The sequence below is a fragment of the Pseudomyrmex gracilis genome, unplaced genomic scaffold (assembly GCF_002006095.1).
Source record: "Pseudomyrmex gracilis isolate BER0280 unplaced genomic scaffold, ASM200609v1 scaffold_113, whole genome shotgun sequence".
In the NCBI taxonomy this organism is placed as follows: Eukaryota; Metazoa; Arthropoda; class Insecta; order Hymenoptera; family Formicidae; genus Pseudomyrmex; species Pseudomyrmex gracilis.
Window position 1 is genome coordinate 1 of NW_018020697.1, and position 23,287 is coordinate 23,287.

The window sequence follows — 23,287 nt, forward strand, 5'->3', positions numbered from 1 at the left end:
TTTTTTTTTTTTTTTTCTAAGAAGAGGTTTTTTGTTAGTGAAATCGGTAAGTTACATCTACTGTTCAGGTTCTTAAATGAATCGCAATTTACTTTCTTGTGTTTTATTCTTGAAAAATAAAATTGTTAATTTAAGAGGAAAGTCGTAAAAATGTTGTAATTTACTACAGAAAATAGTGGTCTGGTGTTTTCTACACGGCAATTTTGTAGTCGAGCACGCGAGCTTTGTTATCTTTGAGATGTCTCAGTGAATGTCAGCGAACCATTGCGTTCGTGAAACTTTATGACGGAAAGAAAGACACCTTAACGGCATTGAAACTTTCACTCTCCACGATGCGCGTCATTGTTGCGGTACTAGTGAATTTCGCGGATTTTACTGTTGAGGAAAGGTGAAAGGTACCGCTGTGAGTTTATTTTCTCACATACAATATTCTGCACATCCGGATGCGCGTTGTTGTATATGTGAAAAACCATCGCTTCTTTAGTTTCTATTAGTCAAGTTTAGATCTATTGAAAATGATTTCGTGGTCAATTGACTCGTGTGCGTAAATCGAGATTGTGTAAAATGCATTTTTTTCTTTTTCGCTTCGAGAGACTTATTTATAAATATTATTTAAAACAATTTAAAAGTACATATATTTACGTAACAAGTTGATAACTCTGAAATTATAATACACTCAAGAAATACAAGAGATGACTAAGAATCAACTGTTAGGATATTATATATTACGCAACATTATATTTCCTAGTTAATAACCATATATTCTCGTGAATACGATTCCTGTTTTATCTCGTTGATTGAGTAATTTCTATGATGTAATCTAACATCTCTCTCTCTTTCTCTCTCGTGCACAAGCGACGGATGATTATAGATTACAGTTGCTTGCGATAGACAGTGAAATTAAGTGAAATTAATTGCTATCAATAAAGTTCAAATCGGTAGCAACATTGGTGTCATTAAACGCAACTGTCGTCGCAACAATAGTCGATACGATATTTGTCTCTAACGTTATAAAATGTCTTTTTTAGATAAACGTATGTACTCGCGTAATGAACAAGTTGATGTTGTTGTTTCGTATAATTTTAGAATTAATTTTATTCTTTATTTCAAAAATATTGTTAAATTGTGAAAATTGGTTAAACATACAAAGCGCGATGTTAATATATGTTACAAAGTTCAGAGAAAACCAATCCTGTAATAAAAAAGACGAAGTGAATGAGAATATAAGCTATTTCTAAAGCGAAAACCTTGTTGTTTTGCGCGGTTTTTGTTTTTGTTTTTTTTTGTTTTTTTTTTGTACACGACTGGAGAAAAAAAATTTGTATTTTTGTTTGCTCACTTGCCAGCGATTAAGAAAGTTGTTACTTTAGCAATCGATCGTTCTACCGGTTAATTATAGATTTGCTGTAAAACGTATGGGAGAGAATCTATTGTCGTAATATCGTGACCATAAATAACAGTTGAAACGCTGCATTAGAAACTGAATGCGTTTTCTTTTATGTATCGAGATTATCAAGTACGCCGTATCCATGTATGCAAATAGAAAAAAGAAAGTCACCTCGGAATCTTTGCGGGTGATATATTTCACGTTTTGTGTTTATTGTTGCATATCTAAAGGTCGTGAACGTTACGTGACTTAAAGTTTTATTTTTTAATTTTTTTGTACGTTATTTAATCTTTTGAATCGACTTTTAAAATTAAAAAAGAAACTAGTATTGTTCGACATCTGACGTAATTGTTTTGTAAATTGAAGCTGAACAAATATGTAACAAAACCAACCAAAATATTATAAAAANAGTATAAATGGATAAATATAAATTTTTAGCGCGCGTAAAAAACTGTTATCGTACCCGCGCGGCAAATATGCAACCGCAAGTGACGTAACGAGTTCGCGCGATCGAGTCGTCTATGCAATACTGTCCTGTAACTCTTCCGACGTACTGGATTGGATAATATTTTTTACTTTCTTCGTAGAAAGTATACTTTATCGAAAGCATTTTCCTATGCGAGCCTTACCTACTTTATCCAACGTCACGCTTTAGCGGTGATGATTGAAACACGCGGCTAATACGCGGTTTGCGACGACAACCCTGTAGAATAATATCGTAATATGTAGGCTTTCAGAAAAATAATACTTAAATTTAAATAACGGTGTATAATAAAATTAATACAATTGAATAAGAAAATACATTTTACACGAGTATCTGTTGAAAAAATATATCCACAAATGGAATAAGAGAATTTTTTATGATTTCGAGAGTTTCTGAAACGAGTTATCGAACACGTGAAAAGATTTGATATTTGTTTTCCTCTGGCACGAGTTAAAGTCGTTGACCTACTTAGAATAAAAGTACTTTCGCCGCAACAACTGATTATTTCCGGTCCGATCGTCGCAGCTCTTGGATGAAAGCGTTCCTCGCGTTACACATATTTGCTTTCATCGTGGTGTTCCAGAAATCGCAATGTCAATTTAATCGATAAAATTAATATTTCTTTGTTTGTTAAAAAATCTTGGGCGCCAGACACGTTAACGCGTCAAATTAATATTTCTTGTTGTAGTGGATGACGCATCGGGTAGATATACCAATGGCTTTTTTTGGGGTAACTCGTATTTTATGGGATCGGCTACCGAATGCAACTATATAGGGCAAAATTATGTTCTAAGAGATTCGAAAGTTGGTACAAAATCGTCGATATACATAGAAGAGGTACAGGAATTTAATACGGAACCGCAAAAAAGAATCAATTTGGATCTTACCGGGACCAATATGTGGACCGATATTCAGTCGAGCGATACTCCGCCGTATCGCTTAGGATTTTATATGATGAAAATTTCTATAAATGCGTCTCAATATGCATTGGTAAGTAATATTAAGATCTCTTTTTATTTGTAGTTGTTGTTGTCTTAAAAAACTAATTTGTATGTAAATCTTCTCCGTTCGAAAACTCTTATTTTTCAGACAAGGTTGATTTATTTGGGCGTTTGTTTGCCATTTTCATGTACCGCCTCCGACGTCGCCGTGATTGGAAAACTTGCTTCGGGCGAATTTGCGGCGAAACACTCGTTGATCGAAAGAGTTAGAGATCAACATAATCCGTACAACGTGTATACGGACCCGGTGTTTTGGATTTTATTGTAAGTTGAGAGGAAAAAAATCTCGAAACAAAAGTTAAAACACTCGAACCGCTTGTTTTTCGCGAATTCTGACAACCGAGTCGTATTTTAAATGAGAAATTATCTACATGTGCCCGAATGAATAATATCATCTGTAATATACATACGTGTATAAATATTAGACGTTTGTTATTTGTTACATGGAATTAAAGTTGTGCAGAACTATTCAAATCAAAGTGTAGATTAGTTGAGATTAGATGAGTTACATTAGTATTATTAGATATTTTGGATTAATTGATTTAATTTTAATTATGAAATAGGATTTAATTGTAAAACAATATAATAATTTTGTTTGAATTTAATTAGGAATATGTACAAATTGCCCGTCATTCATACTTCCATAGGAAGACGTTCTAATAAACGTTATTGCGTCTGCGTGAATATATGTTTAAGTAAAATGTTAAGTAAAAATTGTCAACGCGCGCAAATAACATCGCACGAAAATTTGACGTGTTTCAGTGGTGTCAGTATGTTATCCCTGGTGCTAATGATTNTCGGTACGGGATACGATTATTACTTATCGAGAGAGGTAGCCCGCAAGAAAAACGTTATCTACGACTTGGAAAAGCACGGAAAACTCAATCATTTTACCAACAGCGATCAAAAGGTCTTAAATGGTAAACGATTCTTTGAGTGCAAAAGTTTTTTTTTTATTGTTTCTTCACTTGTCGTTACTTGCCGCTGTTACAAGTTGGGCTAAAACGCCGATATCAAAATAATCAAAACCAAAAGCTAAGACAAAACTGCTAAGACATTTTGTACCGAGCGGAGAATTATATAAAAAAAAAAAAAGTTATTTTTGGTTTTTGTTCCGGTAAGTTTGAAAAATGTTGATTAAACGTAGATAATCAGTGTAGCGATATATTGTGAACTATTACAAGTGTGGACTAACGTAAAACTTACGCGACTATCGCTCACAGATCGAGACGTAGACGAGGACGGTATAAAAAATAGTGACGCAATTTATCGTTATATTCCGCAGCTTTTCAAGGTAAGGTCTACCTTCCTGTTCCAGTAGCAGATTCTGTGACCAACAGTGGTGTGCAACCGATTAATAATAACAACGATTGCGCTAATGAGTCGCAGCCGCCTTCAACCGTAATAACCGGANGTCAACTTGGTACGTCGAATTTTTCTCTGTTGTAACACAATCGTTGAATTATTTTCATTGAAGGTGTCTTCTTTTACAATAATGTATTGTATTTTTACAGGTATCTTCGAGGAACTTTTGATTTCGTTTTCCATTCGCGCTAACGTCAAGATCATATGCGACCGTAACGTAGGCGGAGACACTATTAGCACCGTGCACGGACTTCGAGCGATATCAATGGCCTGGGTTATTCTCGGGCACACGTGCATCGTCCTTTTCAAGTACTCGGACAACATGGAGTATCGCAAGGTCGTACAGAAAAAACTTCTTTTTCAGACCATCACGAACGGAGCCTTCAGTGTCGACACTTTTTTCTTTATGGGAGGCCTGCTCGTGAGTTTTTTGTACTTCAGAACAAACGCCAAGGGTGACCTAAAGAGACTCACACAGGGCACACGAGGTTTTACCGCGGGCAGCCTGAAGTTCATCGGGCTTCTTCTGTACAGATTCAGCAGACTCACCGCGCCGTACATGCTTGTGTTGGGAGTTGTTGAGGTTTCGATGAAGTATTTCCATGCAAATTCCATCTTTGAGCCACCAACAGCAGATCATTATAATTGCCCGAAATATTGGTGGAGGAATCTTCTTTACATCAACACCTGGTTTCCAGTCGAGCAAATGGTGTGTTTTTTTACGAGACTCAAAGAGACGCGATAGAAATTTGCAAATTTTAGATATTCATTTAAAGAGAGTTTAAAAAAAGTTGTTTTTTATAAAGGTTTTAACGCGAAGTTTATTGCTCTTATATATGTATATATATGTATATATATGTTTTTTCACACTTAGTGCATGTTGTGGAGCTGGTATGTGGCGNACGATACACAGTTTTATGTTATTGGCGGAGTCATTTTGATACTTGCCACAAATCACTTCAAAATCGCAGCTTTTGCGTTAGTCACCCTATTGATAAGCTCGTGGGCAACTACCGGTTATATCGCTTTAGTTAACAATCACATGCCGAGCTCGGACGATCCATTGGCTCTTTTTGACAAGATCTACGATAAGCCGTGGACGAGATTAGGTCCTTATCTGATTGGAATGTCAGTTGGATATTTTCTTTTTAAGACTGATTGCAAAGTGAAAATGTCCAAGGTGTGTTTTATAATATTTTATATAATTGCAATTGGTGTATCTTTTTCGTTTCCGCGAATAATACATATCTCAATCGTCGTCGCGGACATCCGCGAGATGACCGCGGAAGCTATCGCGGAAGCTTTAAAAACGAGTAAGAAGAATGTTCATTTCTAGACTACCGTTATCATAGGATGGCTTTTGTCTTCNGCGTGTCTTTTAAGTTTGCTTTACGGCCTGTACGAAGCGAAACTTGCACCTGCTACAGCTGCTGCGTATTCCTCGTTGAGTCATTCCGCGTGGGCACTTGGCTTAGCGTGGATCGTAATAGCGTGCAGCACTGGCTACGGAGGTGAGATTAAATCTACGTAAATCAGGTTACATAAATTAACCGTTGTTGTTAATTAACGAACGATTCTATTTTCAGGATACGTAAACAAAATACTATCGTGGCCACTCTTGTATCCTTTTAGCAGAGTTACCTACTGCGCGTATTTGGTTCATCCTCTTGTGATTNGTTTGACCGCAATGAACCTGGATAGTCCTTTTCATCTTGGAAAAGACGTAGTAGTAAGCGTTAAACGGAATTTTTCTAATAACATGCCTACGCCACAAAACTTGTTGTAAAATGTTTTATTTTTTTTAGATGATAACATTTTTGGGACAACTAGTGTTATCTTACGCGTTATCCTTTGTTGTGTCGGTCGCTTTTGAAGCGCCAATCGTCAGTATGCTCAAAATACTGTCACCGAAGAAACGAAGACGTATACAGTAGAGAATAAATAAAACATTTCCAACATCGAATGCTCATACAATTATTTATACATTTTTATTTATACATTATATATAAGATTTTTGTGTTTGCAAAGACGAAACTAACATATATATATATATATGTTTATATGTATATATATATATGTGTATGTATGTATGTGTATATACACATATATGTTGTAAACCTCATTACATACATGTTATACCAATAACTAACAACTTTGTTTACTTCGAATACAACACATTTTTGTGTAATTGTTAGATATTCAAATACTTTTGTTTGTATATCAATTTTTTACATAATTTATCGCGCGCAATACACATACACACGCTGCTCTTTTAAATTAGATATTTCTTTTAAATAAAATATAAAAAATATATAAAATTGTACAGATCGTACGCAACTTTAAAAAACGTAAGAAATAGTTTAGTGAAATTGGATCGTTCTTGTAATAAACTTCAAAGTGAAAAAAATACAACACTTTGTTGATAAAACGTAAAATAAATATTATAATTCTTTTTCTCTCTAAATTTGAAACAACTGTTTGTAATTAATATATGTGTATATTACATGTATTTATACGATATAAATATTGAATATAATATAATGCGCGGAAATAAATCAAATGTCTTTTGTGTTTTTACAAAGCTCCCTCTATCGCTACTTCTGTATTGACGTCAATGAAATACGGACCCTCGCTGACAAATTGCTTGAATTTCTGCATAGTATCCGCATCGAATATATCTCGCTCCGCCTGAGACAGACGCTTGACGATTTCGTATTTCGCGTCTTTGCACTCTTTAAACGATTCGATATTTCTATCTAAGAGGAACTCTGTCAATCCTGGATAATTAGATATGTACTCTTGTCCCCAGACTTGCGAGGCGATGACTGCTAGTACTTCTAAACCAGCTTGTCTGATATCTGCAAACGGTTGTCTGCATATCGCCGCGATCATACCCAAAGAATCGTCGCACATCGAGTCGAACCACAGCTTTGTCAGGGACAAAATCCTGTTATCTTGGTTGACTTCTTGTACTTCGAGTATAAGAGCTAAGTTATTCAGGCCGCGAATTCTCAAAGTGGTAGGCATTCTCTGCACTATTTCGGCGATTTTCTTCATAGCGCTGATCATTGTGTCCCCTAGAGCTTGTAGCGCGTATTTACCTTCAACGCTCGCGGATACAAATCCCAATGTGTCCAATGCTGTTCCCATGATATTCTGATCTCCGCTGTCTATCACCTCAAATAGCGCGGATATTATTACGGGATATCTGAGAAATAATTCGCTGGGCCAATGACGTGCGACGTTACCAAAGAATTTCATTAATCCGGGAATCAGTAGATTTGATAAAGGATTCTCATTGGCTTGAGCTATCTTTTGAACTAATTTGCTCAATACTTCTTGCTGTTCTAAATAACTAAGACCTTCTTCGAATATAGCTAATTGAGTCAGTATCTCCAAGGCGTTTAACTGAAGCAGTATATCCTCGTTTTCCAACAAATCGATTAAACTGGTCAAAAAACCTGATTGAGCTGATATTTCTAAAGCTTCTCTTGACATTTTGGCTATGTTCACGATAACTTCGTAAACGCGAAAACTAATGGTATTTTTCTGCAACAACCTAGCGAATGCTTTCAGAGGTTCACCTTTGTAGAGAACATGTAAACCGTTTGGAGTTTTTCCAATTTTTTCTACTAAACTCATAGCGCATTCGGCAACCGTTAAATCGTTGTCGCCAATTCGATCTATAATCGAGATTAGAAGAGTGGTTTCCAGTAATTGAGAAAGTTTTTCCGGATACGAAGCTGTACGCAAATATTCATGTAACACGAGCAATCTCACGCTAGCATTTGAATTAGTTAACAAGGTCAAAAATTCATCCAAGTATCTTTGATAAATTTCTCCAGGTTCGAGTACATTGAACAGAATGGCCAGAACGTCACATATCTGCTCTACTATTTCTCTGTAAAAGAAATACAGACAAATGTTAAATTGTCACGCGTATTTTTGGCAAATCGCGGTAGTATTATATTGTACGAAATAGCGGTATCTTATATTTTAGAGAGCGTAATGTTTTGTGTGTTAATTTAAAAAAAAAAAATGACTGACTCGCAAGTATTGTATAAACTCCGTAAAATTTATCTGTGTCATTATACCTATCGTTACAGGTTAACTGTAAATAGAATGGTCTATAGTCCAAATTCCTAGCAATTTGTTCGGCATCTCGATTGTTTAAGTTATTGAATTTGATTTTGATGTCCGTCAAAACCTCCCTCTTTTCCTCCGCGTTATTCAATTCGCACAAGCGCGAAATCTTTTCTCGATACCAATCCGTCATGATCGATTCATTGACACGTTTGTTTTTTTTTAAGATGCTTTTTAGCAAAAGATGCGTTTCACTTGCTAATCAAGTTTGATTGTTGCAATGTTCTGTCACATTGGCCGTGTTCAGTGCGGAACAATTGCTGAGTGTTCGTCTCGTCACCAGTCGACGTTGATTTGTTGGTTCTGAGAATAAGAGCGAATCACGTTCTATTGCTACGTAGCAGCTTGTGCTCCGCTGAACGCGGCCATTGGTCGATTTGCCGGACATAACCAATGCGATTGGACAATGTGGATGCGACTTACGCTCGCGATCGTTGTGACTTCCAAGTGGAACATACTCGAGCGGAATAAGTTTATATAGGGTTGAGTGCATTCGTCTGTTGGAGCGTTTCAACAAAGTTTAACCTGATCTAACCTCGTTGTCGCATCGTTGAGTGTAGTACTGTGTCAAAAGTAAAGAAAAGAAAGGAAACAACTGCAACATCGAAAATCAAGAAGAAAAAAACAAGTAAATTCTGAAATGTCCGAATACGAGAAAGTAAGAACTGGAAAGTTAATATTGAAAGGTGAAAAACAATTAAGGTACGATTAAAAAACTCTCGTGTTAAATATTTATAGTATATCTCTTTCTTCTTAGATTTTAAGTAAATAAAATTTAAATATATATATAAGAGAAACATGTACTTTTAAAGTTTTAATAACTTTAATATCATATTTTATACATTTATATATTAGGTCAAAGAAACGAAAGTCCAAAAGACAAGACAAAGAACAGGATATAACTATAGAGGATAAAGATACTATTACTCATGGTATTTGTTTAATTTCGTATTTTATATGATGGAAAACAATTGTGTACATGTCTGTATAAATAATACTTTTTTTTTTTCTAGGAGGATGGTGGAAAGTTAAGAATATATCAGAGATTACGGGAACAGTAGCTATTGAATTTGGCAATCATACTTATATGAAAGCTTTGGATAATGGCTTATTTACTCTTGGTATTCCACATAAAGAAGGAGAAGGTCCGTCACCTGAAGAAATTTTGACGGCACTGCCTATAAGTGAAAGCAAAATTGCTTTAAAGTCAGGATATGGCAAATATCTTGGTGTTGACAAAAAAGGTGTTGTTATTGGACGGTGTGATGCTGTAGGATCTATTGAACAATGGGAACCGATATTCCAAGTAATTTCTACATTTATATTGTAACAGATATAATCTGAAAAAATTTTACACATGGTTTATAATTAGTTTTAATGACTTTTGCAATTTTATGTTTTATATTACAAAATTTTATAAATTTGTAAAGGGAAAGGATGTCGATGAACTCGAAATTGTAATTTAAATGATTGGTTTTCCTCTCATCATTTTGAAGCAAAAATCCAATAATCCAATAATTATTTTGTTAGTTTTTATCATATTGTAAGCATATTACATTAGCGAGAAAAAATAAGGGCTAGATACACGAACGATGGAAAAAACAATGGCGCGTTGTTCCTAAACAGCGTGAACATAGACGAGAACGCTTATTTGTTAACTTTAATCTGCTTTTATTAAAAAATTATGTGTTGGAGTTGTTTCTTTTGGTGTAAATGATCACATTTATTCCGCGCGAGTTTTTAGACACTTAGTACGTACGTTGTGTGTGTACACATTTTATATTTTATATTTGTGTGTGTATATGTATATATACACACATACACACACAAATTTATCCTTTTTTTTTGTGTAGGACGATAAACTTGCTATATTAAGTAGTACAGGATGTTTCATGGGTCTTACAAGTGATGATGACGTAATTTGCCAAAATAGAACAGCTGGTCCATCGGAGTTTGTCATTGTAAGAAATATAAGACAACGTTCTCAAAGTCCAAACAAAGATATTCCAAAAGAAGAACAAGGTTCCCTTACAGAAGTTGAAATAAATTACGTGTGAGTATAAAAGTTTGTCAGTATATTTGTATGCAAGTAGATATATCGATATCTATTTCTAGAATTTTGATAATTCTGTCTAAATGTTACATGTATGTGATACATAATCTGCTACTAAACTGTAGCTTCGTGTCTCGTTTAAAAAAAAATAAAAATATTTTTGACATATGTGTATGTTCTGATAGTAATATATGATTTTGCAGACGAAAGTTTCAAAAATTTCAAGATAAAAAATTGAGACTAAATAAGTCTGATCGATCTGAATTGGAAACAGCAAAAATAGAAGGAAATTTACACGAAACTCTGCTGGATAGAAGAAGCAAAATGAAAGCTGACCGTTATTGTAAATAAATTCAGTTTTGATTATGTGATACTCGTCAATATTTTGCTTTATTTTATACATTATATACACACACGCACACACCTACACGTATATATACGTACACAGCGCGTCATTGAATCGCGGAATAGGCGCGGGGATCGGAGGGCAAGCGGGTCGTACGATTCGTACGGCGCTTGTTGGGGAGCAACCGCGCGCGCCCCGCTTGTCCTCCGATCCCGCGCCTATTCCGTGATTCAATGACGCGCTGTGTACTGTGAAATACTAAAACGTGTCTAAAATATTGCGACCACTTTCTTTACAATTTATATATTGTACCGAAGTAAAGAAGACGGAGAAGGTACTGGAAAAAAAATGATGCTTGGAAACTATTTGTGTATATATTTTCTATTTCAAATAATGAAATAAAAAATTTAAAGAGGATAATTGTAATACGTTATAATTATAGTTTACATATGTTGGTATATAATATAAACACGTTAGTATGTTTAAAGAACACACACAATGTAAAAGGATAAATCTTTTCATTTAGCGATATCTCTAATAAAATAGACGAATAGTAAATAAATTTGAAAAAAGGCAAATAATAATTTATATAAAAACTATACTTTGCTTTGGTTAGAGTGGCACATTTTTATATAGAGATTCACTGGCAACTATTTTTCCTCGCAAATTGTCTATTCGTTGCACAACGGAAAGACAAATAAAATTTGTGTGTGTATTTTTTCTTATATATTCAAAAAAGAACTCGATTTAAAAAATATCAAAAAGCCATAGACTTGTCAAAGATTCTCATATAAAAAATATATGCGAAATAACTATTTAGAAAATCGCTGCCAAGTCTGTGCGCTCTTGTTATTTGACATCTCGTTACAAAATTTAATAATTTATGTCTCTTGGAATAGGGTGACGCAACACTAGAACACTGTCAGCCGATATGATAGGTAATACGTTGTCGCAATGATGATTCACTAAGTGACTTACGCTATCAAATACACGATCTTTCGTGCGAACCTGTAAATAAATGTTTGTTTATTTAGTTACGATACGTTATTTTTGTACGTTTGTTTGTTTACAATTAGTACTTTTTAGTGTTCAAATATAATTTTCAAATGAAAATAATATTAAAATCGCATCTCAGTATTTAACTGTATATAAATAAAATTATTGTTTATAAACTGTATATAAATTTTACAAGCACTGCAATAATTTTCATTGCGTAAAGTTTATTTTACGCTATATATATATATATATATATATATATATACTTACGACGCCTTCTGGATCTATCAGAAGTAAATGCTTTGCGGTGCCATTATGCATACCAGTCAATACATATTGATCAGGAGAACCGTGCGATTCTCGGACCAAGAAGTCGCCATCCTTGTAAGTAAAATAAATAGTAAAATACATAAAATTTATAATAATCTGGTTTGATATACATAATATCAGGTCTGATATAATTATATATAATTCTGATACGATAGATAAATATAATAATATTTACTCGTGTAAGCATAGATTCTGCTTCGGATCGGCTGACGCTTCCGTGAAACCAAATTTCTTGTTCCAACTGCTGTTTTTGCGAATGGGGACTCAATCTACTCATATCCGATATAGCGGAACTAAACGGTTCTGAAAGTCGTAAATAAGTTTTAATGTAACGCAAAAAGAACTAGAAACAAGTTCTGTATGTTCACTCGGCAACACTGATTTTGCACTCCCATTTCGAGTAATATGTTTTCGATAATGACAAAGATGATTTAATGAGAAGTGGTAAGTTGAAAAAAAAAGAGTTTCTTTTCGTCATTTTACTTCTTATCGAGCAATCGCGGTTGAAAAAAAGCTGCGCGCGTAAAAGTCAATCTTTTTTTTCTTTAGCGAAAGGCGATTCGTTGGTTCCGAGTGTGTATACCGTATACGGATAAAAATAACACAAATTGTACAAATATTAAAGTAATGATTACTAATTGACAGCAATTTGAAAAAAAATATATTCATTAAGAAATTGAGAATAGAATTTCTAATACTATGTAGGCAATTATACTTACGCATATCAAAAACATCAAAAAATGATGTTGGATCGCGATGATTATCTCTGTTGGCAGCTATAACACTATCATTCACATAATTATGCTCAGATGTTATATTTACATTCGTTGATGAAGAAATAGCATCGTCAGAATTTAAATCAATCAAGTTTCCAGTTTCTGTCCAGAAGATTGAAATAAATTAAGTCAAGGTATACACAGATACACATGTATAGGAAGAAGTTTTCTATTATTGTTCTAAAAGAATTCTACTAAACACTTTTACAGCTCTGTAAAAAAAATTATAAAAACATTACCTGCCAATTGTTGTGTCTCAGGAGAGAACAAATCGTTATTTTCTTTCTCTCTTTGAGTACGTGTTGAGGCATGATTTTGATGATGCTTGAGATTAGGCAGTGTGGATGCTATAGTGGGTAAAGGAGGTACCGGTGGTGGACCAATGTCTGGTGGTACTTTTCCTGGTAAATCATTATAATAATCCCTATCTATTTCTCTGGCACCATTTAACCCAGGGCTAGAAAAGTAGATATAAATATATATAGATATGTATGTATAAATATGTAAAAAGATTAAATGAAACACAAGTTTATACGTAAACCCGTATAAATGAATCTTTGTGTAATGAAAAACTTACTGTAAGAAAGAACTTGGTTTTGTAAGAAACTCTTTAAATCTAAGTTCAAAAGCTTGTCCAATAGTAGAAATAACATCCTGCGCTAAACCATTTGTGCATTCGAGCACGTAACATGCGCGCCACTCTTGCATATTTTTAGCAACGTAGGCAACAAAATCCAATATTTCCTGTTGCATAAATAGATTTTATCTTATTGTAATAAAGTATTTGTATATAAATATACGCAACATTACCGACGTAAATATAATGCTTTACCGTATCACCACCTGAAGCAAAAGATATTCTTGGCATATCATGTTTAGCAATAATATGTCCAGTTTCGATATTAGTTAGAGATAAACTACAACTACTGATAGTTAAATTAACAGTAGCGGTAGTATGTTCCATACGAGGTTTATCTGCGATAGCTCTCAATACTTTCCTGTCGACCTAACAAGAATTTTATTAAAATTATTGATATACAAATTATAATGCACAATATAATTTGTGTATATATATCAATAATTTTGTATAATATATGTATAAATATATATATATATATTTATTTATTTATTTATTTATTTGTATGTACCCTGCGTTTTTTATCAGCTGATTTTAATCCAGCAGCTTCGCAAACTCTATTTATACATTCTCTGTAATAAAAATGAAGATTATTGACACTTTAGTTTTAAGAATGAATTTTTTAACAGACTATGATGCTCGCAACAACTTACTTAGCTACACATGACCGTGTTTCAAAATCTAAGCTTTTCATAGATGTATATACTTCGAGACATCCTATGTACTGCAATTTTGTATACATATTTGTAAGTTATATATATACACGCACATACGCACAAAGAAATAAAAATATAATGTACATACCTTTACGGTATAAGTAATTCCTTCCGTACTTACTAGATGATCCGGATGTAACCATCCTCGTGGTGGTTTACTTATAAAACTACTACTACCAGTAGCCATTGTTTCATTGATACAGCCTAATTTTAAAAGTATATACACATATGTATATACATATACATATGTGTATATCTTTAAAAGTATATACACATATATGTATAAACAAAGAATAAAATTTAAGCTATACCTTTCAATGAAGAAACTTGTGAAAAGATTGTATTAAAAATCATATGCTTATAAAATATTTACAAGCATATAATTTTTATATCAATGAGACTTTATTTGATTTTATATACAAGCTGAAAAACAATTTCTTTATTTTGCAAACTGTCAACTGTTTATTTTGTTGATGATTTTTAATCAAAACGCAATAATAATCAAATACTTTTATGCCTGTTGTTTTTATAATTTATTTAACATGTTCTCAGCTTCAACCAAAGACTTTGCGAAGCATCTTATACCTCACAATTTCACAAAAGATGCAATATAACGAACGTATATTCGTATATACTGCTTTTCTTATGTTATATGCTTTTGTGCGAACTTCAGAAACTGCCTATTAAAACTTGAAATCACATAATTTACATATCTTAAGAAAGACATTACTTGCACTTTAAAAACATTATATTAATATTAAATTATGTCTAATAATTTTTTGAAGATATAATTATAACGTTTGCAATCAAAATAACAACATACGTGACATCAGTGATCAAAATGTGTTATATAAAACTTTACATTGTGGTTATATATATGTATATTCCGTACGCACTTAGTATTATATGTATGTAATAAAAAAATTATAAAACGATTCATCTTGCTTAGCGCACAATATCAAAAGTATCGCAAAATGTAATACGTATATACGTGCTGCAGAAAACACGCTTGATAGTAGTGACATTTCTACGCTGTCAATGACGAATCGCACAATTTATTCTTGCGCGATAGTGATATTTGAACGTGAAATTATATAATAAATAATTATTGAATTATTTACGAGCGAATTGATCACTTCTTAATTTGTCAACGTAATATCAAATTTGTAATAAAGTTTTGGGCGTTTCTCGTTCTCTCAGATAAGCTTTCACATGGTCTTGCGAGTGCTTACACTACACACTACACACAGCGGTGCAACTCTGCCATCGGTACCTTTGACCTTTGATGGTTGGATGTTGGATGTTAAAACGTCAGCGCGTTAAAGCAGAGAGAAGATTGAGAGCGGCCAAGGCCCATGAGAGAATGTGTATTTGCTTTTCCGCTCTGTAAGCCAGCGCAATGTGGGGTGGTGCACATTGGCAACTACGTACTCAATAACTTGTCGGTACGTACGGTACGGAAAAATTTGTGCATACGAGTAGTTGCTACGAAAAGTTGTGTCATCTCAATTCTACTTGATCTATGGTCAGTGCAAAATTAATATATATTTGCATATCTCATTACAATCTCCATACAATAACTAGTCCACACCGTTGCATGATTGAACATAGAAAAGTATTATTTTTCCAAATATTGCTCATTCTTATAAATAATATTTAATTTAAATAATATTTGTTTAATGATCTTATTCTAAGTATTTTCTTCACTGTTCATATTATATTATTATTTCTATATAACTTTTTTTACATAAGTTTTATATATTATAAAATGTTTCTATAGTAATTTCTTATATTTAAAATAAACTAAAAATGAAAAAAAATTATCTTGGCTAACCTGAAATTTCTCTTTCTATTTTCTTCTAAAAATCATTTTTGATTGGTCAAATTATATCTTATGTTTATTATTGTTAAGTACAGAGGCTTATGGCTATTCAATGATTGGTTAAATTATTCTATACGTTCATTCATTGGCTAATTCCTACGTTACGTCGTATGCTTAGGGCTATGTCCCATTGAGCGGAAATCTATAGCGGAACCAGCTCGACCAATCGTAACCGCAGAAAAAGCGAAGGAAAGAAAACGGAATGGCTATGATTGGTCGAACTGGTTCCGCACATTCCGTTCCGCTATATATTTCCGCTCAATGAGACATCGCCCTTACTGTTATGAAGATTCATGTGCGATGGCCTTAAGAAATTGACTAATCACAATCGATTATTCTTCTGTGATTTATTTGTGATTGGTCAATTTCTTACGACTTAAAACTTACGATTGTATTGTAAAACAGGCCTTAAATAATTTTATGTGTGATGACCTTTACACAGCGCCACTAGTCGTCTGTGTAGCTTAGCTGGAAAGCACTCTGTGTATACTGGCTCCCACTATCTCGGTGCTAGTTGGCCAAAGTTTGCCACACTGCTCACATTCTTCTACTACAATGGCGGTAAGCAGATGTTTTTTGATCCGAAAACATTTATTTGTATCTAAGTAAATCCTTTGCATCATATAGTTCTATTAAATAGTATCTTGCTGAGAAAATAGCTAATACCGTTGCCGAATTATTAATAACATTTGTTCAAAACAAATTTGTTTATGTTTAAACTTTTGTCTCTTTGACAATGTTACAGCTTGTTTCAATCTGCAGTATATATATCATCTATGTAGTGAATTTTATAATAGAATTTTATTGTTTATTTACTTCCCACCAATAAACTGATGTAAAGTCGACCGACATAATCGATTAATTTTATTTTTTTAAATCGTATGTTTTCTTCGAGTAAATTATAATAAGACATTTAATAAATATTTGGTTATGTACATGTTAACAACATTTTTCTGGAGTCAGAAATTAATTCAACTTATATTTTAATATCAGGATGTAGCGAAAAAAGTACCAGAAAAGAAGGTCGCAAAGACCGAAAAGGTACAAAAGAAGAAAGTGAAAAAGGAGCCAAAAGATGCTTCAAAAAATGTAATGCGAGAAGTACGTATTAGAAAACTGTGTTTGAATATTTGTGTTGGAGAGTCTGGTGACAGATTGACACGTGCTGCCAAGGTAAATTTATAGATTTATTCTTTTTTTCTTGAGTAAAATATATTTATACATAATAAATTTATATTTCATATATATATATAAAGTAAAACATATATAATATTGTAGTAGATAATTAAATTATTAAACTCTAGCCCTTTTCATTTAGGTATTAGAGCAACTGACTGGTCAGCAACCTGTGTTCTCTAAGGCTAGATATACTGTACGTTCTTTTGGTATTCGTCGTAATGAAAAAATCGCTGTACATTGTACTGTTCGTGGTGCAAAAGCTGAAGAAATCCTTGAACGAGGATTAAAGGTAGAATAGAGTCATTGTGCAAACTATTTGTGTTTATTGTTTTTTTTTTCTTTTTTTTTTTTTTTTTTTTTTTACATGGGAGAAATCCTTTATGGATACCCTAACTCTGGGGGAAGAGTCAGGGTTATGTGGGAATCCCTCCTCCCACCCACAAGCGGGAGGAGGTGTACCCACTAAAACTCCCATGGTGTGTCTTCTCTGCTCATAATAGGGAGGGACCCGGGATTCCAGTATCAGGATGCGCGCGGGTCCCCCCCCTGGAGCTTAGCTACTTTCTGGAGGGAAAGGTACAAGTCCTCTCCCTCACGTACGGGGCGTACAAAACTTTCTCTTGGTGACACCACGGGACACACACCGCAGTGTCACCTCTACACGGACCGCGTGCAAGACGAGCTGAGGCCCCCACCTCAACTCGTCACGGTCCTGCGGCGACTTAATTGTACAAACAAAACATTCGAGGTGGACGGTACCACCACGGGAAAAATAACGGTCGCCGCAAATCTCTACGTGTGATTCTAATCTAACCTAACCTAACCTAATTAATCCAACGTAGGTACGTGAATATGAATTAAAAAAAGAAAATTTTTCTGGAACTGGTAATTTTGGTTTTGGAATTCAAGAACACATTGACCTCGGAATTAAGTACGATCCCAGCATTGGTATTTATGGGTTAGACTTCTATGTTGTACTTGGACGTCCAGGTTAGTAAAAATGATTTTTCTTAAATATGACTTGTATTAAATAGTAGCGGAAATATTGCACATTACTTGGTATCGTATAGATATTCCTGTTTTATGGCAATGTCTATAAGTGTTTTAATACATGTGCTAAAGAAAATGCTTCATATTTGCAACTCATATCCACTTCATTTTACTGGGTGTGTTACTTAATTGAGGCAACACTTGTGAGGATATTTATTGTATAAATTTATTATATAACTTTATCATAAATGTAATAGAAAATCAAATTCCTTGTACGTTACACGCATTAATAAATTTAAGTTTATATTTCTCTAGGATTCAACGTAGCTCACAGAAGACGAAAAACTGGTAAGGTCGGTTTTCAACATAGACTTACCAAAGAAGATGCGATGAAATGGTTCCAGCAAAAGTATGATGGTATTATTATAGCTGGAAAAAAGTAATGTTGTCTAATTTGTATGTACTACATCCTTAAAATACAATTTAATAAAACTAAATTATTGATCTATTATCTTTATTTCAACCATTTATCTCATACTATTCATCATATATATAGTCACGTCCGTGGCAACAAGTTGCGTAAACAAGGAGACCTGGTTTATTTCGAAGGAACTTTATTAACAAAGATCAGCGAATAAACATGCATCGGGCTGTCTTACGCGCGACAGAATAGGCTGTGTTCTTAGGCTGGATGCGCGCTGATTAGCGAATCTTTATTAATTAATATTTCGTTAATTATCGCGAATTTTGCAAAGTGGTATAGAACTTTTTGTCTTAAAATAACCCTTTCTATCTACCTATGAGCGGTTAGACGGCAATTATATATATGGGACACTCTGTATATATATTATATTAATTTATAAAATAAGAAATTTGGATAGACAGTTTAGATTTTCTATATTTTTATTTCTTTCCTCACACATTCTTTACAATTACCATCAAACTTGATAGAATAAGAATAAATTAGTGATTTTTTATTTCAATGTATAAAAAAAGGAAAATTTAGAAACTCTTTACAGAGAGAGCACTATACAGTAAAGTACACTATATTGTGCGCGGTCGTCTCCTACTATCGCACGCCGCTTTCTGGCCTCTGGCCAGTTACCGCAATGAACATCGCGATAATAGCGATGTTTATGTATTACTATAATATTAACACGAGCATCGACGAAAAGAATAATCCTTTGTTTCGAAAATCTGATACAAAATAAAACAATGATAAATACCTATTTAAATATTTTAATATTTGTGTATAAAATATAATTTTTATTACAAGATAAATTGTAAATTTTTTAATTAAATGTTTTACTTATTTGCATTCACCATAAGTAAATTTTTCACAAAAAGCAAATAATCGAATAAATAAACATTAGGATATACATTTATATTCAAACTAAAATTATATTTAAAACTTTAATATGTACGCACACATAAAATAGAATTTTTTATTATTTTCAATTTTTTTGTAATATAAAATTTTATATTTTTATGTGCACATTAAAGTATCTAAAAAGTGGCGTTTTATTAGCGAAGTTTTTGTTGTCAGATATTCGACAAATTGTTTTTTATATTCATGATAATAACGTTGTCATAGTAAAACATGAGCATCGGTATTATATCGTCGGATATATAGTCAGATCTTGAGTCGTTGGCAAAAGGCAGAGTAGAAGGCGGTCAGAGAACTACTTCCGACCATGCACAATATGATACATTCTATTGTACGTAATTGCACGTAATTATTTGTCAAAAATATTGCATCAACAAATTTATAGTTCTATTCAAAAGATATGAAACGTTTAACAATTTCTTTTGCATCGATATAAATTTATCGATATTTATTTTTCTGGAATGACAAAGCTGTATATATATATATATATATATGTATATATAATCTTTGTAGTGTCCGAGCTTATAGATAAATACTTAGATCTAGCATCGCGCAATGCATGCAAAAGAAACTTTATTATAAAATGAATATCATAACTGAATTTTTTTATAAATCATTTACAATTCACAAAGTTAGATACTTTTGAAAAGTAGTCACTACGTGACTACTTTTAGATATATGTGAAATTATTGATATTGGACGTTTTGATAGAGTGTATATTCGGCTTTTTGATTTATAAACATAGATCAAAGGGAAGAATGTTATTTTAAGATCTGTATGTGGTATGAAATTACATTATTGGCACCTTAGGCATACATTTTTCACACTAATTGCGTCAAAAATAAAACAAAAGTGCTTAAAACATCGTTATCTTCATTTTAATCGCAAATCCCACTAATATAAAACATGCAAAAGTAATAAAACCAAAGTTTATTTCATTCTATATTGCAATTTACTGCAATATTCTTAATCTTCTTGAGCAAATCTAAATTTTAAATTAAAAGTTTTATATAAGTTTTATATGCAACGGTTGATACAAGATCAAGCGTTAATAAAATATCTATGTGTAATAATTATAATTGCCTTCAACTTCTCTTTGGTTTTTTAAATAACAAAAAATATATATATCGTGAAAAGTAAAGAATTATAGTTAAGACATAGGAAGAGTTTTGTGTTTGTCGTGATCTACTAATAGTTGCACTTGAATATTCTTTCGTAATATCTACTTAAACTTGAGAAATAGTTATAAGCAGATAAAAAGGCAAGATATATCCTTCAGTCTCGATATTGTTTCCTTATCTGGACGTCTCATATCACCAGACTTTGATATAGATAATATTTACACAAGATACAAGATTCAGAATTACGATGTCTGAATTTCTCTTTTCTATAGTCACGCTATAGATCTCTTCTAAGTCAAAATTTTTTCCGTCACATATATATGTATGCGTCAGAAAGTTTGACTGACGGAAACTCTGATTTATCTTGTAATACATGTAATGTACATGTTATAAATTTCTTTACATTCTTGGTGATTTACATGTTAACGAGAAAGATACCAACTCTTTCATGTACACCTTTGTTTTGTCTTATACTTGCGTACAAAAAGAAACGGGCGTATGTATGTACAGTAGTTCCTCGCTAACGTGCCGAATTTTTTTCTCGGTATCGTGCCAGGAGTCATCCTCACCAATTCCTAGAAGTGCTTCGCCGAGGCTTCGCGCGAATTGATAGGAATGACTCTGCGGCAGTCGAGCCCATGGTCAAGCCAATCAGAGATAACAGCCAGCAATTCTCGGAACATATACCTTACTTGATATCCATTTGCGGAATCAAGAAGCGAAAAGTTAGTGAGGCACTACTCTGTATTTCAAATAATATATAATTCCATAAAGATAAATTCTTCGAGAAATCGATTTTACACACACTCTCTTTCTTTATCTATATAACTTCTCATCTATATATCACATATCTTGTTCAACTTCGTAATGTTTCATATGTATTTGAATGATATACACACGTAATAAAATCCATTTAAAGAGCAAACTTTGACTCTTGCATAACTAGACAATATATTTTTTCACGTATTAACTAGAATATATATTTTGAATATATTAATTTAGAGCATATAGATCGTGCAATATTAATTTGCAATACATGACTATTTTCGTAGAACAGTCGATACTTTTAAATAAATATCCCTTTCGCGAGTCCAAAAGCCGTATATGTACAATTTATATTTAAATTCCAGAACTTTTAGATAAATATCTCTAAAAGCAACCTATGTAATTTCTTCCTAACATCGCCAACTAACAACTCACACAGCATTGTGATAAAACTGTGATGTGATGATGATGGTGATAATGATGTATGTGTGTGTGTGTGTGTGCGCGCGCGCGCGTTAGATTTGAAGTATTTTTACACTTACATATTTCATAAATCGGTTAATATGCATTTTAGGTCACACTTCACCGATTTTGTTGCGCTTTAAATATTTAGTTGTAGACCAGGTCATACTGAGTTCTAAAATTATTATCTTAAACAGTTTTGCGGGGGACGGCCTTGATTTTTGAGGTATGAAATTGAGGTTTAAGACTTTTAATGCTTTACTCTAAATATTATAAGCTAATATAAATAGTTAAGTTTGTCGAACTGATGTGTTGAGGAATGTAAAATAATTAAATGTCGCTTCATGTCGAAAGTGTCTACGTGTTCTTCGAAGGGGAGAGCAGGGAGTGGCAAAACCTCTTTCTGCCTACACGCTTATAACACGAACAAAACGAACATAGTAGTATTACAAAAATAGTAGTATTGTGCAGAAACCTTAAATTGCCATTTCCAAAATCAAGACCGTCCCCAACAAAATTTTTTTAGATAATTATTCAGTATGACTTGCCCTACAACATATCTAAAGCGCACCGAAATCAGTGAAGTGTGATCTAAAATGTATATTTAAATCTATCTAGAATTATTCTGCGCGTAAATGCCAGATTGTTTTTCTTATACTTCTTGCATCGTGAATATAAATAAAATTTAGTGAAAATGTGTATATATCTGAAAAGACTTGTATAAATTCTTGCGATTAAATTACATTAAAAAATTAAAATTTTTATTACTTTACAAAAAAAACTCGATGTCTTATGCGTGGCGTAGTAAGAAAAGACAGTGTCCGGAACGGTCTTTTTTTCCCAATATCGCTTTCCTTATTAATAACATAACTGTATATTCCGTCGCCAATTTTGGAACATTCAATTTTAGATAAATGAGAGAGAGAGAGAGAAATATGAGCACTCAAGAAAGTTATTATTTATACTTTAGATTACCATTTCTACTTTATTATTGCACATATATGCAACAATTAGACAATTTAAAAATAGCAACCCAAACAAAGCGTCTAATTCTGGCCAATCGTAAAAGAGTCGTTTTTTATTACGCAAAACTACACACTTGCAAAACAGACCTTGCGCAACATAAAAGAACTAAAATATCATATGAAGCACTGAGATATCATATCAAACTTACTGCATTTATTTTTATATCGCACTATCAGATTATCACTTCGATCATTGCAAAACTATATAAATGAAAAAAAACGTGCATTTTTGGAAACCAATA

The 23,287-nt window shown here is 33.0% G+C and overlaps 5 protein-coding genes across 12 annotated transcripts; 3 read left to right on the forward strand and 2 right to left on the reverse strand.

The window, feature by feature from the left end:
• Nucleotides 1–34: 34 nt before the first annotated feature.
• Nucleotides 35–6,487, forward strand: LOC109856306 (nose resistant to fluoxetine protein 6). Its single transcript, XM_020431428.1, has 10 exons — nt 35–46; nt 2,560–2,861; nt 2,961–3,136; nt 3,635–3,792; nt 4,158–4,295; nt 4,387–4,946; nt 5,112–5,417; nt 5,574–5,748; nt 5,824–5,966; nt 6,043–6,487. The coding sequence occupies exons 2-10, from the start codon at nt 2,616–2,618 to the stop codon at nt 6,169–6,171; spliced, it is 2,031 nt and encodes a 676-aa protein (XP_020287017.1). The 5' UTR covers nt 35–46; nt 2,560–2,615; the 3' UTR covers nt 6,172–6,487.
• A 251-nt stretch (nt 6,488–6,738) lies between these two features.
• LOC109856308 (26S proteasome non-ATPase regulatory subunit 5) lies at nt 6,739–8,604 on the reverse strand. Its single transcript, XM_020431429.1, has 2 exons — nt 8,332–8,604; nt 6,739–8,138 (listed from the first exon to the last, which is right to left on the reverse strand). The coding sequence occupies exons 1-2, from the start codon at nt 8,511–8,513 to the stop codon at nt 6,812–6,814; spliced, it is 1,509 nt and encodes a 502-aa protein (XP_020287018.1). The 5' UTR covers nt 8,514–8,604; the 3' UTR covers nt 6,739–6,811.
• A 269-nt stretch (nt 8,605–8,873) lies between these two features.
• LOC109856288 (protein FRG1 homolog) lies at nt 8,874–10,799 on the forward strand. The gene is made up of 5 exons (XM_020431387.1): nt 8,874–9,082; nt 9,236–9,312; nt 9,394–9,686; nt 10,234–10,433; nt 10,637–10,799. The coding sequence occupies exons 1-5, from the start codon at nt 9,021–9,023 to the stop codon at nt 10,782–10,784; spliced, it is 780 nt and encodes a 259-aa protein (XP_020286976.1). The 5' UTR covers nt 8,874–9,020; the 3' UTR covers nt 10,785–10,799.
• Nucleotides 10,800–10,952: 153 nt separating this feature from the next.
• LOC109856287 (SHC-transforming protein 1) lies at nt 10,953–15,659 on the reverse strand. Of its 8 annotated transcripts, none has more exons than XM_020431383.1 (11): nt 15,508–15,659; nt 14,323–14,438; nt 14,172–14,242; nt 14,030–14,090; nt 13,714–13,887; nt 13,459–13,625; nt 13,121–13,338; nt 12,825–12,983; nt 12,281–12,408; nt 12,046–12,156; nt 10,953–11,787 (listed from the first exon to the last, which is right to left on the reverse strand). In XM_020431383.1, exons 2-11 carry the CDS (start codon nt 14,419–14,421, stop codon nt 11,653–11,655), a joined length of 1,323 nt encoding a protein of 440 aa, XP_020286972.1. In that variant the 5' UTR covers nt 14,422–14,438; nt 15,508–15,659; the 3' UTR covers nt 10,953–11,652. The 8 variants fall into 8 exon arrangements, with proteins under 8 accessions (XP_020286972.1, XP_020286971.1, XP_020286969.1 ...); XM_020431382.1 differs by having other exon boundaries at nt 15,467–15,659; XM_020431380.1 differs by having other exon boundaries at nt 15,058–15,659.
• Nucleotides 15,660–16,579: 920 nt separating this feature from the next.
• Nucleotides 16,580–18,796, forward strand: LOC109856289 (60S ribosomal protein L11). Its single transcript, XM_020431388.1, has 5 exons — nt 16,580–16,677; nt 17,110–17,289; nt 17,435–17,584; nt 18,138–18,285; nt 18,601–18,796. Exons 1-5 carry the CDS (start codon nt 16,672–16,674, stop codon nt 18,726–18,728), a joined length of 612 nt encoding a protein of 203 aa, XP_020286977.1. The 5' UTR covers nt 16,580–16,671; the 3' UTR covers nt 18,729–18,796.
• Nucleotides 18,797–23,287: the final 4,491 nt, after the last annotated feature.

Excerpts from the sequence above, each read along its gene's own strand:
- LOC109856287 (XM_020431378.1), bottom strand. The coding sequence starts at position 14,588 with ATGATTTTTAATACAATCTTTTCACAAGTTTCTTCATTGAAAG. Across the intron at positions 13,888-14,029 it reads CAGCTGATAAAAAACGCAGG|GTCGACAGGAAAGTATTGAG; the intron begins GTACATACAAAT and ends AATTCTTGTTAG. Across the intron at positions 12,157-12,280 it reads CAGAATCTATGCTTACACGA|GATGGCGACTTCTTGGTCCG; the intron begins GTAAATATTATT and ends TTTACTTACAAG.
- LOC109856288 (XM_020431387.1), top strand. The coding sequence starts at position 9,021 with ATGTCCGAATACGAGAAAGTAAGAACTGGAAAGTTAATATTGAAAGGT. Across the intron at positions 9,687-10,233 it reads AATGGGAACCGATATTCCAA|GACGATAAACTTGCTATATT; the intron begins GTAATTTCTACA and ends TTTTTTGTGTAG. Across the intron at positions 10,434-10,636 it reads GAAGTTGAAATAAATTACGT|ACGAAAGTTTCAAAAATTTC; the intron begins GTGAGTATAAAA and ends ATGATTTTGCAG.
- LOC109856308 (XM_020431429.1), bottom strand. The coding sequence starts at position 8,513 with ATGACGGATTGGTATCGAGAAAAGATTTCGCGCTTGTGCGAATTGAAT. Across the intron at positions 8,139-8,331 it reads CAGTTAACCTGTAACGATAG|AGAAATAGTAGAGCAGATAT; the intron begins GTATAATGACAC and ends TTTCTTTTACAG.
- LOC109856289 (XM_020431388.1), top strand. Across the intron at positions 17,290-17,434 it reads GATTGACACGTGCTGCCAAG|GTATTAGAGCAACTGACTGG; the intron begins GTAAATTTATAG and ends CTTTTCATTTAG. Across the intron at positions 17,585-18,137 it reads TCCTTGAACGAGGATTAAAG|GTACGTGAATATGAATTAAA; the intron begins GTAGAATAGAGT and ends AATCCAACGTAG.